Source organism: Lepidothrix coronata, unplaced genomic scaffold, assembly GCF_001604755.1.
Source record: "Lepidothrix coronata isolate B3197 unplaced genomic scaffold, Lepidothrix_coronata-1.0 Scaffold34, whole genome shotgun sequence".
In the NCBI taxonomy this organism is placed as follows: Eukaryota; Metazoa; Chordata; class Aves; order Passeriformes; family Pipridae; genus Lepidothrix; species Lepidothrix coronata.
The window spans coordinates 840764-855081 of NW_016690214.1; the positions used below are offsets into that span (position 1 = coordinate 840764).

Genomic DNA, 14318 nt, shown 5'->3' on the forward strand with positions numbered 1-14318 from the left:
GTAAGGGCCTGCCATGCAAGAATACACATGCACATTATACACTGGAGGGAATTGAAAGCCGGAGTGAAAAGGGGCTTGTTAAGAATATGTAGCCTGCTTTCATAATCAGTTTGTAAAAGAATAGGCCCTTGAAAACAAGGGTTTAGGCTTATAGAAGGCTTTCTGTGCCTTGACCTTGCAAATATGCAGAGATGCCAACTTTTTTTTGAAAGTGAACTTGGAGTCTCCCAGCGTGGTGCCATAGCAGTTGGCAGGCGAGCTGGGGGTAGGAGGTCCGGCCCCGGTGCGTTCCCGGGGGGACACGGAGTCTCTCCATCGAGCTGGTCCTCGCTGGAGCTCCACCAGGATGTCACAGGTTTACCTTTTCTTCCTTAAAACTGCGGCCCAGGGCCCTGCTGCAGGGGAGGCTCGGCCGGGGCCGGGGCAGAGCCATGGCAGCACTGCTGGCTCTCTGCAGAGCTCACGTGGGGGTGACATGTGTCCTGGTGGTGTTTCTGTCCCCAGATTGAGGAGGTTGTGCAGGACATCACTGTCAGCACCCCCATTTTACAGATGGGGAGGCTGAGGCAGAGCTGGGAAAGGTGACGTGTCCAGTGCATGCTCCCTGTCCTTGACACCTGAGTCCATTGCGCCCAAAGGAAGAGACACCCAAGTGACATTCCCGTGCTGGCCAGGGTGCTGGTGGCAGAGCCACTAATGGGACACGTGCATTCCCAGGCAGAGTCCGGTGTGGTTTCCTCTGGAATGTGCTTCCTTTGGACCAACTCACGTTTGCAGGTTGGGGATGAGCCACAGATTGTCCCCCTTGCCCAACTGGACACAGGTAACCCATCCACAGAATCCCAGAATCGTTAAGGTTGGAAAAGACCTCGAAAATCATTGAGTCCAATCTGTGCCCAATTCCTACCTTGTCCCCCAACCCAGAGCACTGAGTGCCCTGTCCTTGAACACCTCCAGGGATGGGGACTCCACCACCTCCCTGGGCAGAAATCCGACCAGATGGGATCTGCTTCTACCACTTCTCTCCCAGCTATCCCCCACCTTCTTCCCTTTAAAGACCCTAAACTTTCCATCCCAAGCATTGTCCCTCTGGCTGCGTTGGCTCATCCCCCCGTTTCCATCTCCTCCGTGTCCCCACCTCCCCGTGGGCACACCGAGCTTGGGCTCCCCTGGGCCGGGCTGCTCCAGCTCTGTCTCGGTGCTGGTGTTTTACAATGTATTCCTTTGCAGTCGGGGGAAGCCTTCCAAGAATCCCCACCTATTTCCGTCATAAGGCGCCTTTGTTCCCCTCGCACACAATGCAGCTTTGATTCCGTCCCTTCCCGGCGCCCGCGTTGCCGTCAGCTCCACGCGGGAGAAGGTGTGAGTTGTGCACGGCTCGGCGGCCAAGAGGGACAGGAATGTCCCTTGGGATGGTTTTGTTCCAAAGGGAGTGCTCCTCTCCTTTGCCCCAGCACCCGGACCCCTCCCGGGACGCAAACAGAGGCGGCCCCCGAGGTTCCCCCCGCGCGGCGAAGCGAGGCCGAGCAAACAGCCAGGCTTAGGTGTTCCTGGCCTCGTGGTGTCACGGAGTGCTCCTCATCCTGATGGGATTAGTGTCCCTGGGAAGGGCTCAGAAGGCCCCAAAGTCCAAGAAATGTTCAGGCAGAGCTGTGGCAGGGAGGAAGCGTTGGATGGTCCCAGGGGAGCGTGGTCTGGGTGAGCAGGAGACTGTGGTGGGGACGTGGAGTGACTGGAGGCCAGGAGATGTCATGAGGACCTTCTCAGCCTGGTCCTTTCTGCCCCACGGACATCCCAAGAAACTCCTCGTGCAGGGACACTTGTGGGTGTCTGGCTCTCTGGTGGCCTTTGTCTCTGGCCACGTCCCGCACTGAAGCTGCCCTGGCTGCCAGTGCCCGTGCAGTGGGCATTTCCTGGGAAAACAGTTAAAATCCTGACCTGGGATAGGGCATTCATGGCTGTCTCCCTGATGAGGGCTGGGGGGCATGGGTGGCCTGGCCCCAGTGGGTCCCTGTTGGTGTTGAGCACATCAGAATCCATTTGCCATGGGGTGTGAGTGCCATGGCATGTGGCACAGTGGGCACTGCAGCCCCTGGCTTGCTGTGCCACCTGCAGCCCTGCTCCCATTCCTATTCCTGGGCATCTGGCACTGGTCTGGAGATGCCCCAGTCTGTAGGGCTGGGGCTGGTTCTTGGGGGAGCCCTGATGGGCTGTGCCAGGGGCATGTGGGAAGGAAAGGAGGAAAAGAGCAGGGACAAACCCACCTGATGGGCTTCTCCTGGATCTTCCCCCAGGTTCCATCCCCTTCCTCCTACCCCTCGGGGCTGCTGCAGGGCCGGGGGTCAGCGTGGGGTTCCCTCCTCCCGGTGGGGGCGAGGGGGGGACTCTCCACCCTTCCCATACAGACCCCTCCATTCACACCTCCCTCTCCCACCCCATTAATTTGTTGTGGTCGGGGCCAGTAAAAGCTGCTTTGTGCGAAGGCGAGGGAAGGAGGAAAAAAAGCCCAGGGCACAGACAGCGGCCCCAGTGTTTTCCAACAGGGATGGTTTTCCCCCTCCGTCCTCCCTCTCCTTCCCTTGAATAATGTTTTTGATTGTAATAGCCTGTCCTGGTTAGGGAAACCCGCAGCCTCTCCCCCCTTCCCCTCCCCTCTTCTGTAAACCCTGGTAGAAGTTTAAACAACCCAGAGAGATTTTTCTCACCAGTCTTATTTTACTAATAGGAAACAAGTGTTTGAGGCAGCAAAAGGGAGCTTGGAGCTGCTGGCAGAGGAAGGGCTGACCTCGGGGAAGAGGCACTGGGCTCCTGCCTCGAGCTGTGGCTGGGGCAGGTCCCAGCCCAGCCCCTCACTGCTGCAGCTTTGAGCCCCCCAGGATGGTCCCTCTCTTGGTGTGCCCCCAGGACAGGCCATGGCCAGTGCCACCAACACACACCAGTGAAGACATGATGGAGAAAATCTGCCCATGGCAGGGGGTGGAACAAGATGGGCTTTAAGGCCCCTTCCGACCCAAAACATTCCATGATTCCATGACTGATGGACAGTCCAGCTCTCCCCTCCACCTGGTTTTTCACTTCCATGGAATCCTTACTTGTGTCTCTTTGTCCCTGTCTCCCAGCAGCCTTTCCCAGGCTGTGCCTTCCATCTAACATATACATATATATATATATATATATATATATATATATACATATATATATATATAATTGTGCTTTTTCTGTGTGGTAGGAACTTAGCCATTGGGATTGGGATCCAGAATTTCCCGGAGGGCCTGGCTGTCAGCCTGCCTTTGCGAGGGGCTGGATTTTCCACGTGGAAAGCGTTCTGGTAAGCTGAGCTCCTCTTCTCCCAGGGGAACAAGAGCCCTCCACCAGCACCTCCTGCCCATTGGTTTCCTCCCCTGTCCGTTGTGTTGCTCCATCATGGAGCTGCCCTTGGAATGGGTTTGCTCCAGACCTGCTGGGTCAGCTCCTGAAATCACGGGGAGCTGGTGCTGGGAGTGCTGCTGGTTTCCTGTGCTCAGGAAGTGTGGTGAGCTCTGCCCTGCTCCCTCCACACTGCCTGAACTCAGATCCAAGCCCTCAGCTCCCTGGGGATGCATCCATGATCCTGACAGGTCACCACATCCCGCTTCAGTACCTGTTGTGACCTCCCAGATCCTGCACTAAATTTTTTTTTTTTTAAATTTTTATTTTATTTCATTTTTTCTCTCCCTTCACTCCAGGCTGGATTTCAAACCCAGCCTTTTCCCTTTTCCCTGAGGTGAAAAAGCCCAGGGCATGAACCCTGGGAGTGCAGGGCTGTGTTCACCTGGCTGGGTGATGGATGGGAGGGCAGGGGGAGGCTTCAAAACTGCTCCTGCCAAAGCTTTGTTTAATTTTCCTCCCACCCATCCCCGCAAGCGGGTGCTGGGACTTGCACCAGGATTGCTGCTGCTGGGAAGGGAGTTCCCATGGTCCAGAGAGTTGAAACAGTCCTAGGGGGAAAGAAAACGAGCGGGAAGAACACGATTTTATCCTGGTTGAGCCTGTGGCCAGATGTGGATTCACAACCTCAGCTCTTTGGGATTGAGTTATGCTGGTTGGAAATATTTCCTCTCTGACCCATCCCTGCCTGGGAGCTGGATCCCCAAATCCCACAATGCTGCTGGGGGGAGGAATTGGGCCATGCCTGAATTCCACTCCTGGAAAATTCAGCTGGGCTAGGTCAAATCATTGCCTGTTTAAAATCATCCAGGTGACTTGGCGTGGCGTGGCCAGTGTCCCACCCCTCCGGGCCACGGTGGCACTGGGGAATGGGGGATGGGGGTGCAGTGGGGATGGGGAGGTGTGAGCCCCGTCATCCCATGGGGATGGCTGTGCCACCCCTCTCTCCAGGCTCCCAGGGGCTCTCAGTGGGGGTGTTTGGCAGGTACGGGCAGCTGAGCGGGATGGTGGAGCCCTTGGCCGGCGTGTTCGGAGCCTTCGCCGTGGTGGTGGCAGAGCCTCTCCTGCCCTACGCCCTGGGCTTCGCTGCCGGGGCCATGGTCTACGTGGTGATGGACGACATCATTCCCGAGGCACAGACCAGGTGAGACCCCTGCAGACACCGTTACAGGCAGGGAGACCCGGGGGGAAGCACAGAGGGCTCCGGAACATCCCTTCCCTTGCCCGGGGCAGAGACACGCTGTGCTTCCCTCCTCCCAGCCGACATTCCCGGCTCCTCGGAGCTCACCTCTCCCCTCTCTCCCTGCAGTGGCAATGGGAAGCTGGCATCCTGGACCTCCATCCTGGGCTTTGTGGTGATGATGTCCCTGGACGTTGGGCTTGGGTAGGGCAGCGCTGCAATCCCAGGAGAAGAATTCAGAGCCGCGCGCGGGTTCGGAGCCGGGCGCGCGTCATCCTCCGGACTGGTTTTGTACATATCTTTCTGGGATCTGGTTTGGTGTTGATTTCCTATAATTTTATATCTCTCTCCCCCAATGTCATGTTGATGGTTTTCAAAGCACAAATACGGGTGGTTCCTCCCAGATCCCGCTTTCCTTTTGCCACCAGGTTTGCTTTTCCTCTCAGGGGGGTCGTTGGACCACGCTGGGTTGGTTTCTCCGAGTCAGGTCACTCGGGGATTTTGATCATCTTTGCTCTGTAGAAGGTTAGAAATTCTCTGTCCTGTGTTGAAGCTGGTCTGTGGTTAAGCACTGAGGCATTGGAATGGAGTAAACCCCGTAGGGAGTCTCGAATTCCACCCTTTTTTTGGGAAGGCAGGTGGAAGGCGTTAGGGCTGCGATAACACACACAACATATCGCAGGACTGCAGGTCTCCCGTGTCCTGCTGGTCCTTGGGAATGCTGCAGGGAATTTGTTTTGATGGATGCAAATAGTCCAGGCAAATAAAAATGAATTTTCTTGGGATCTCTTCAAGGGGGAAATGTCTTTTTTTTTTTTTCCCTAAATTTATCTAAGGGAGACACTGTTCTGGTGAGTCATGTCCAGTGTTCCAGGGTTTTCAGGAAAAAAAAACAGGAAAAAAGAATTTTAGTGTTTCCCAGCATGTACTCTTTGACAAGGCAAGGTGTGGTCCTCCACACTGTCGCTGATGTGCTGCCTGATGCCGGATACAATTCCACATGGACCTGGGTTTGGCCTTCCTGAGGGATTGCTGGTTCTGGTGGGCCATAACTCCCTGAAGAACCAAGGAAAGGTTTGGTGGTGATGGTCCTGGTCACACTTCACCTGCAGAAGAGCCAAGTCAGCACCTGAGTGTGCTGGGAGCCCTCGTCTTCCTGAGCAGCGTCAGGATGAATTCATTCCTCAGGATGAATTAATTATCCCACCTGAAGAGCCAGAAACGTGCAACATGGATCCTGCCTCTTCACCTGGCGCTTTCTAAGCAACTCTTGTGGAATGGCTCTTCCTGAGCAGGCAGGATTGATCCCTTCCAGGCCGAGGAGTGAATCCTGCCCACCCCTGTGCCCGGGAAGGATGCTGCAAATCCCAGCTCCCCCTCGCCAGGGATGCTTCAATCTTCAGCACAAAGGGCTTCCTTAGACCCTCCAGTGGGAATAACTGGATCATCTGGCTGCCTCCTGCTGCTCAGTCCCTCTGGAAGTGGTGCTGGGATGTCACGGATCACCTGCTGGAGGGGCAGCCAAAGGGAACAGGCTTGAATGAATTAAGCTGGAGTTGTGCATTTTCATTTGGTTCTTTCTTTTTTGGTTGGATTTAATTTCTACTTCATTTGTGGATCACTCTGGATGATACAAAACTACTCTTTGCCAATGGATTTGACCTTTCAACTGTGATTGGTTTCAATAAATGGAAAATTGAGAGTTTGCACCGATTCGTTTTGCTGCTGTAAAACCGTAGCTTTGCTGCTTCTCCCTCTGTTCTGCTGTGTTTCCTTTCTCCAGCTTAATTGTTCCTGGCTTGTCCAAGGTCCTGCCTCTTGGCCAGGAAGGCAGCTGCTTTGGGGATGAAAAAAAAAAGGGAGAAAAAGCCAAGGAAAGGCAGTTTTGCAGTGCCTCATCCAGACAGCGGTGAGCGTGTGTTCCTGGGGACCACTGGGCTGCCCAGGTGAGCCAGGTATGTCCAGGCACGGGGGAAATTTGGGATTGTGGCCCTCAGTGGGAAAAGCAAGAGGTGTCAGGACCCTTTTTTTTAAAAGCAGCAGGTGTTGTCTGTCCCTGCCATCCTGGGTTGGAGAGGGAATGGACCTGGCACAGCTGGGAATCAGTGTCCTTCCCAGTGCCACCAGTGGCCAGGCTGCACCATCTCCCACTGCTCTTCACCTGCTTTCCAGACACACTAGGAGTGTCTGTAAAGCTTTTAGCCCTCTGTCTGCAGCCTTAAAAACCTTAAAATCCTCCGTGGTGTCCACAGGTCGGGATGGCTCCAGCCGGTCAGGGCTATTTTCTGGTTTGATTCCTGGCGCGTGGTGTGAGCTGGTACAAAACCCACATTATACAGTTAAAGGCAGCCTTGTAATCAGATTGCTGCGAGATAATATCGTGAAAAGCATTTAATCCTGCCTGGATGTAGCCAGCCCAGATGATGGTGATGCACATTGGAGCCGTGGGGAGCGAGTGGGGAGGGTGATGCAGAAAGCACGTAGGAAAATCCGTCTTTTCTGTTTGTCCCCTGGGGGGGAATGAAATTATCTCTCTGTTCCTTGGTGTGATTGAAAAGCTGGCGGGGGGCCAGGCCTGAAATTGCCCGTGGAAACAGTGAGTGTCAATGGAAAGGTGGAGTTTGGAGCAAAGGGAGTATAAACACCCAGCCAAGGCCTGCAAAATGGAGATGGGCTCTGATCCTTGGGTGGAGGAGCTGGGAATTGTCAAGAGATCAGGCTGGAGGGAAAACAGGAAAGTTGTCCCGTGGTTGGAGATGGTTTTTGAGGTCCTGGGGTGTGCTTGGCCTCAACTCTGTGCTTGGATGAGTGTCAGGATGCAGCTGAGGGGCTGGTGTGGTCCCTCCCCAGCCCAGGCATTGGGATGCCACTGAGCCCCCATCCTGTGTCTCTGCCTCTGGAAAATGGGGAGAACCCCTGGCCCACAGCACCCATGCTCATGGTGAGCACAGAGGGAGGGGTTTCCCTCTCTGTCCATCCTTTTGATGGAAGGCAGTGAGCCTTTGGAGGGACACAGGGAGCCTGGACTGGTTTGCAATGTCCTCTGAGCCCCTTACAAGCATAATATCAAATTTTAGCTGGTGATTTCTCACCTCCCTACTAATTTTTCAGTAAAATTCAAACCCTTTAAACTCTTGGGGTTTATAAATAATAACAAATTTTTGCATTGGCTGGAGGAAAACAAACTGTGACTCTTTTCCATCTAAAAGCCTCAAACCCCCAAAGATAAAGAGTTTTTTCCAAGCATTCCCCGTAGGTGTTCTTGCAAGGGGGGGTTAAAACCCACCCAAGCCCCCCCCCCCCCCCCAGGGTGAGTTGGTGGCCTCCTTTTCTTGTGGTTTTTTTTTAGTTTCAGAGAACCATGGAGATGATGTCTGGGAGCAGGATGGGCCCAGTGCCAGATGGAGCTGGTGAGGAGGAGGTGGAAGAATCCACAGGAAACTTCTCTGCAACCAGGAGAGCTGCCCAAAGGTGAGCCTTGGGCTGGGCTTAGAACTAAGTGGAGGCTGGAGAGGCTGCTGATAGCTCAGAGCATGGCACTGTCCCTGTGTTTGCCCAGGGATTAGGGCTCTGGAGAGGGGATTACGTGTGGTGGTGAGTGTGTGGTGCAGAGCTCTGGGCTTCTCCCTCCCGGGACGTGGCTGGTGGCCTGAAGGTGAAGGAGAGTGGGTTTAGAGGGGATGTTGGGAAGAAATTCCACCCTGGGAGGGTGGGGAGACCCTGGCACAGGTTGCCCAGAGAAGCTGTGGCTACCCCTGGATCCCTGGAAGTGTCCAAGGCCAGGTTGGACAGGGCTTGGAGCAACCTGGGCTGGTGGAAGGTGTCCCTGCCCATGTGGTGGGAATGAGATGAACTTTAAGGTCCCTTCCAACCAAACCAATCCATGATTCTGTGATTCTCTGATCCATCCCACTTGGAGATCCATCCCAGCTCATCCATCCTGACTGGAGCAGTGGTGCAAGGAGAAAGCCTGTCCCCTTTGCTCCAGGCCAATCCCACCTCACTCCCTGCTCCCATGCAATGCCAGGCAGCTCCCAGTGGTTGCCCGGGTGGCACGTGGCAGACATGGAGGTTGGCACTGTGGCACAGCACCTGGTCAGATGCTGCTTTTCCCTCCCCATCAGCTGCTGCTGGCCTGGCTTGGCTCGCTCCCAGCTGGAATAGGCATGGAAAAGGCTGTGGGTATGGTTGTGCATCCGGGGCAGGGAAACTTCCTCCCGAGGGGCAGCAAAGGGGCAGCTCCATCTCTGCTCTGTGTGACCAGTGACAGACCCTGAGGGAAGGGCTGGAGCTGTGTCAGGGAGGGTCAGGTTGGATCTCAGGAGAAGGTTCTTCCCCCAGAGGCTGGTTGGGCACTGCCCAGGCTCCCCAGGGCAGTGGGCACAGCCCCAAGGCTGCCAGAGCTCCAGGAGGGTTTGGACAACGCTCTCAGGGACGGGGGGGGATTGCTGGGGTGTCTGTGCATGGCCAGGGTTGGACTGGACGATCCCTGTGGATCCAGCTCAGGATATTCCCTGGTTCTGTGATGATTCCATGGGAGCACAGCCTCCCCACCCCGCCGTGCCGTGAGTCAGGGCGCAGGAATGGGCTCTCCGGGGGTGCCGGGCGCTCGCCAGCCCGTGCCGGGTGCTGGGGGAGGCGAAGGCGGCTGCGGTTTGCAGGGTTTGCAGGGCTGGGCGGGGACAGAAAACCCCAAGCGAGGGCTTTGCACGCAAAGGAACAATAATCCCATTATGAGGCCCCACGGCGGCGTCAGAGCAAACACGGCGCGGAGCGGGAGATGCGCGCCCGGGGTGGATCGTGGCACCTGAGTCACTGCTTATAAAGGGATGGATTTCACCTCCCTCCCCTCCCCTTAGGAAAGAAACAATTCAGACCTGGAGACAGAATGGCTTCTATCCTTTGTGCACGGGCTTTGTTGTCCTTGGCAGCCAGGCAGGGATCACAGCCGAGGTGCTCGTGCGCTCGCCCGCGGGCTCTGGCTCCGCGGCCAACCCGGGCTCCTCTGCCCGCTCCCAGCTCACCTGGTGCCCCAATCCCATCGTGCTGGCCCTGCAGGGGACACTCTGCCTTGCTTCAGTCCCAGTGTGGACCCCCCACCACCTCAGGGACAAGCCTGGGTTTGGGAGAGTGGAGGGAGGACAAGAAATTTCAGCTCCGGGTGTCGTTTGCCCAGGGCAGATCTTGTGGGGTTATGGAGGAGATTTCACAGAAACCCAGAATGGTTTGGGTTGGAAGGGACCTTAAAGCTCATCTCACTCCACCCCCCTGCCATGGGCAGGGACATCTTCCACCAGCCCAGGTTGCTCCAAGCCCCGTCCAACCTGGCCTTGGACACTTCCAGGGATCCAGGGGCAGCCACAGCTTCTCTGGGCAACCTGTGCCAGGGCCTCCCCACCCTCCCGGGGAGGAATTTCTTTCCAATATCCCATCTAACCCTGCCCTCTGGCAGTGGGAAGCCATTCCCACTTGTCCTGTCCCTCCAGGCCCTCGTCTGAAGTCCCTCTCCAGCTCTCTTGGAGCCCCTTTAGTGGGAAAGGTTGGAGCCTTCTCCATACTGAACAACCCCAGCTTCTAATTTAATACAGTCTATTTTTCAGGTATTTAAGTTGCACTCTCTAAGTGAGTGTATTTAGTCTTGCATGGTCAGCCAGCCCTAGAAAAGCTACGTGCTTGTGTCTGTCCTGGGTTCCTGGGACTGCAGCTCATGGATGAGCTCCTGGTTGCCTTTGTCCTGGTTGTTTTACTTAAAATACTTAATTTTCACTGATCAGCATCTGGGTGGTGGCTGTGGAAAGGTTCCTCTCTGCCATCTCAGAGGGATGTTCTCCACGTGGTTCCTTGGGTGTTGTGTGAGGTGGGAAAAGTCAAAGGAAGTCAAAAAGTCAAAAGTCAATCCAGAGGGTTGTTCCTAATGGGAAAAGAAGGCAAATTACACACTGAGGGATCTGCAGTTTGCACAGCTCCCATCTTAGTGCCTCTTTTGCTGTTTTAAGGCTTTTACAGTGTGAGGGTTTGTGCAAGAACAGGGAGAAAATATTTTCAGTATGTCCTTGGTTGAGATTTCTGGGAAATGTTTTTTTGCCTTATAATCCTACGAGGGGGATCTCGGGAGCAGGAAACTGAGCCTGAAGGTTTATTTTAATATAATCTTACAAAATGCTGATGATAACTAAAAAGCTTTTGTGTCCAGAGCTGGTTTGTGTGGGGAATTGTTTAAATCTTTCTCTGGCTGTTGCCTTCCCGTGTTCTTACAGGAACAAGGAAAGTGCTCCCAGCCCGACACACACTCGCTCCCCGCTCGTCCCGCACGATCCCTCTGCTGAGCCTGGAGCAGAAACAACCCCACAGCTCCAGAGCCCGTGTGGAATCAGGAGGGAAGAGAACAGCCTGGATCTACTTTCCTTTTACTGCAAAATAATTTCCCTGCCATAAAATCACCAGCGAGAGCCAAGGGAAGATTAGGTCATAGGGAAAAACGCGGGCTGGGGAACAATGGAGGGAGGTGCTGGTAACGGCCGGGGTGGGGGACACCCCACGGCCTGGGGCTTCCCCAGGGACCCCCCTCTGCTGGGAAACCCCCTCTGCCAGGATCCCACCTCTGCCAGGATCCCACCTCTGCCAGGATCCCACCTCCACTGGGACCTCCACCTGTGCCAAGACCCCAACTCCATCAGGAGCCCCATCTCCTTCAGGACCCCACACCCACTGGGACCCCCCACATCCACTGGGACCTCCACCTCCTCCAGGACTCCAACTCCCTTGGGACCCCCAGCACTGCTCCCCCAGCTCTGTGCAGGACAGACCAACAGCATGAGCATTCCCAGCCCTTTTTATTTCCCTCTTTCCCAAGGTTTGAACTCCAGTGAGGGCTGGAGCGTCCCCGTTTCTCCCAGCCTGGTGTTTCAGTCCGGGCTGGAAGCAGGGGCAGGTGTGGGGCTGGATTTCAAACACAAATCAGCATCTCACAACATGTTTTGTTTTTCTCCTTCCTTTCAGGACATCATTTATCCTGGCTCAGCTCTGCCAGTGGATGGACAAATCTGCTGGGGGATCTGCAGCTCCTTCCCCCTGAATCCGGCACTGCTGGTGTGTCCCTGGAGGTCAGAAAGCCCTGGGAATTTAGGGGGGATGTCTTAAATCAGGTCTTGGTGAAGATTGCACAAAATCCCTCCAGTGCCCTCGGTTCTGGGTGGGAAGGAAAACCCTTTGGAGACCAGGGAAATGAATCCCGGCTGCAAGGACCCCCCGGGGCCTCCCAAGTCATTAAACAAATTAAATTGTTTAGAAGAAGGAGGCCCAGGTGACTGGGTGTGAAACCCCCCCAGGCCTCGGTAATTGCTGTGCAAAGGCAGCACTGGTGGGTGGAAAGGAGACAGAGAGATTTTGGGGGATTTTTCCTCCCCTGGTGCAGCTCCAGCCCCGTTTGGCTTCGTGGGGCACTCGGGGACTCTGCTGTGCTGGGAGCAGGAGCCTGGGCTGGGATGCCTGATGGGATGCTCTGGTCCAGCAAGGGGCTGTGCTGTCCCTGTCCCCTGGGGTGGGGTGGGAAAGAGCTCCCCAGTCCTCTCCAGTGGGCTCCAGTTCTTTAAATGGACCTTGGCTCACAGTCCGTGGCCTCTGAGGCCGGTCCTGGCTCTCACTGCTCCAGAGAGCTAATAGGAATATTTCATTTTTTCCTTGTGTAAATGTTTTTCCCGTCTGAAAAGGTGAGCAGGGCCCACCTCCACACTGAACACCTGCATGGCTCCAGAGGGAAACACCAGCAACGCCTCCCAGGGCTCCAGAGGGAAACAGGGGAGGTGTTGCTGGGCCTTTCCTTTAGCCAAGGAAAGGGGCAGAACTCCTGAACTCTGCTGCCTCTCCATTCCCCGGGTTAGCTGTGCTCAGACAGGTCAGATACCTGAGCAGGTGAAGCGTTAGTGTTTCCTTGGATGCTCTGGAGCTGCAGGAGGGACCAGGAGCCTCCACGGGCACGGGGACCCCCAGCTCTGGTGTTCCCAAGTCCCGTGTGCTCGGCACTGGCCGGGCAGTTCCTGCTGGAAATTCCTTTCTTAGGGCTATCAATCCTCCAGGTCCTTTTAATTATTAATTGATCAGCACTTCTCAAATCAAGATATCTCATGATACCAACAGGACACACCGACTTCTGTTCCAACACTGCGAGCTGGGAGGGGACGATGCCCCTTCCAGAGCCAAATGCTGAGGATTTCATAACAATTATTTCATTTTATTATTTCATACAGCCAGGACCAGCTCTGTGGGGCTGCTCAGCACCGTGTGCCTCAGCTTGGACACAGGCAGGCTGGGCTGAGGTGTTCCCCTTTGGGATGGGGTGCAGTGGACCCCGAGGGGTCTGTGCAGGGTCTGGGGCTGCCGTTGGCCCAGCGAGTGTGGAAAATGCTGCCGAGACCCAGCAAGGGGCTGAGATTCCTTCTGCAGTGGGGGTGGCTTCTCTCTGGTCCTTTCCCTTCCCTCCCCCTCTCCTTGAAGCTCTCCCAAACAAGTGCTGGTTTATTGCCCACCGTTTCCCAGCTGCACAAAGGCCGCCTTGTGCCGCCGAGCTCCAGATGTTTCACATCTTACAGAAACTCGGTCACAAGGTACCTGTTCCACTGGAGCACCAGCTGACCTGGGTGGGGAGAGAGCTGCCTCCCAGCCTTGGCTGGCAGATCCCAGCCCTGGGGAGGGCAGGAGGTACCCGGTGCACTGGCAGTCCCTGTTTGGGGGCAGGGGACGGAGGGGGTGTCACACGTGGGGCAGGGTGGGAGGTGCTGCCTCAGCAGGAGCAGCTCCTGGGAGGAGGGTTGGAAGGGGTCACACCAGGGATTTTTTTCACAGAATCGTGGAAATCACAGGATGGTTTGGATTGGGAGAGACCTTGAAGCTCATCCAGTCCCGCTCCCTGCCACAGGCAGGGACACCTTCCACTTGCCCAGGTTGCTCCAACCTGGCCTTGGACACTTCCAGGGATCCAGGGGCAGCTACAGCTTCTCTGGGCAACCTGTGCCAGGGCCTCCCCACCTTCCCAGGGAAGAATTCCTTCCCCATATCCCATCTAACCCTGCCCTCTGGCAGTGGGAAGCCATTCCCTGTGTCCTGTCAGCCTTGTTGGCCTGGGGGTCAGGGATCTGCAGGTCCAGGTGGTCCCCAGGGCTCTGGGACAGCCCTGGGTGTGCAGCTGCCCCCAGGCTCTGCTCCTGCCTGTGCTGAGGCTGCACAGGGATCCCCGTGTCCCTGCCCTCTCTGTGCTGCCACAGGGCTGGGCTCCTCCAGGAGAAGGTGATCCCAGGACTCTGCTGTCAGCTTGGGATGGATCCCGAGGGTTGTGGTCCTGCGGGAGAGCGATGTCCTGGCTCTGCTCCATCCCCACCCCATTCCTTTGACTGCAATCCCTTAATTGTTTCCAAAAAGCACATGACAAAAGGCAGGGAGATAATTACAGTCCCTTGCTTCCCCCCCCCTTATCTCCAGGAGAGCATGTTGGGCAAACAGAAAACAGAGGATCAGTCCTGGCCGTGGCTCCTCAGAGCAGCTCTGGAGGGCAGGCAGGGCTGATTTACTGCCCTTGTTCACAGCTGTATTCAGCTTTTTATTACAACTCTAATTATCCCTCTCCATCAGGATCTCAGGGAGATGTCAGGTGGCACCAGACATTTCCTCTCCTGTGGGCTGAGGGTTGGGCAGGGAGGGCTCCTCGGCAGAGAAGGGA

General features: G+C 55.7%; 1 protein-coding gene and 1 long non-coding RNA gene across 4 annotated transcripts in view; both read left to right on the forward strand.

The window, feature by feature from the left end:
• SLC39A11 (solute carrier family 39 member 11) overlaps positions 1 to 10930 on the forward strand; it is an 85028-nt gene extending 74098 nt beyond the window's left edge. For all 3 annotated transcript variants that reach the window (XM_017812000.1, XM_017811999.1, XM_017812001.1), the window contains exons 8-12: positions 3230 to 3328; positions 4412 to 4570; positions 4736 to 6561; positions 7956 to 8077; positions 10864 to 10930. In XM_017812000.1, the coding sequence (XP_017667489.1) occupies positions 3230 to 3328; positions 4412 to 4570; positions 4736 to 4814 (337 nt within the window). In that variant the 3' untranslated portion in view covers positions 4815 to 6561; positions 7956 to 8077; positions 10864 to 10930. The remainder of the gene's footprint in view (positions 1 to 3229; positions 3329 to 4411; positions 4571 to 4735; positions 6562 to 7955; positions 8078 to 10863) is intronic.
• Positions 10931 to 11610: 680 nt separating this feature from the next.
• Positions 11611 to 14318, forward strand: part of LOC108495857 — a 54204-nt gene continuing 51496 nt past the window's right edge. Inside the window, exon 1 of the long non-coding RNA XR_001874254.1 lies at positions 11611 to 11709. This is a non-coding gene — a long non-coding RNA (uncharacterized LOC108495857). The remainder of the gene's footprint in view (positions 11710 to 14318) is intronic.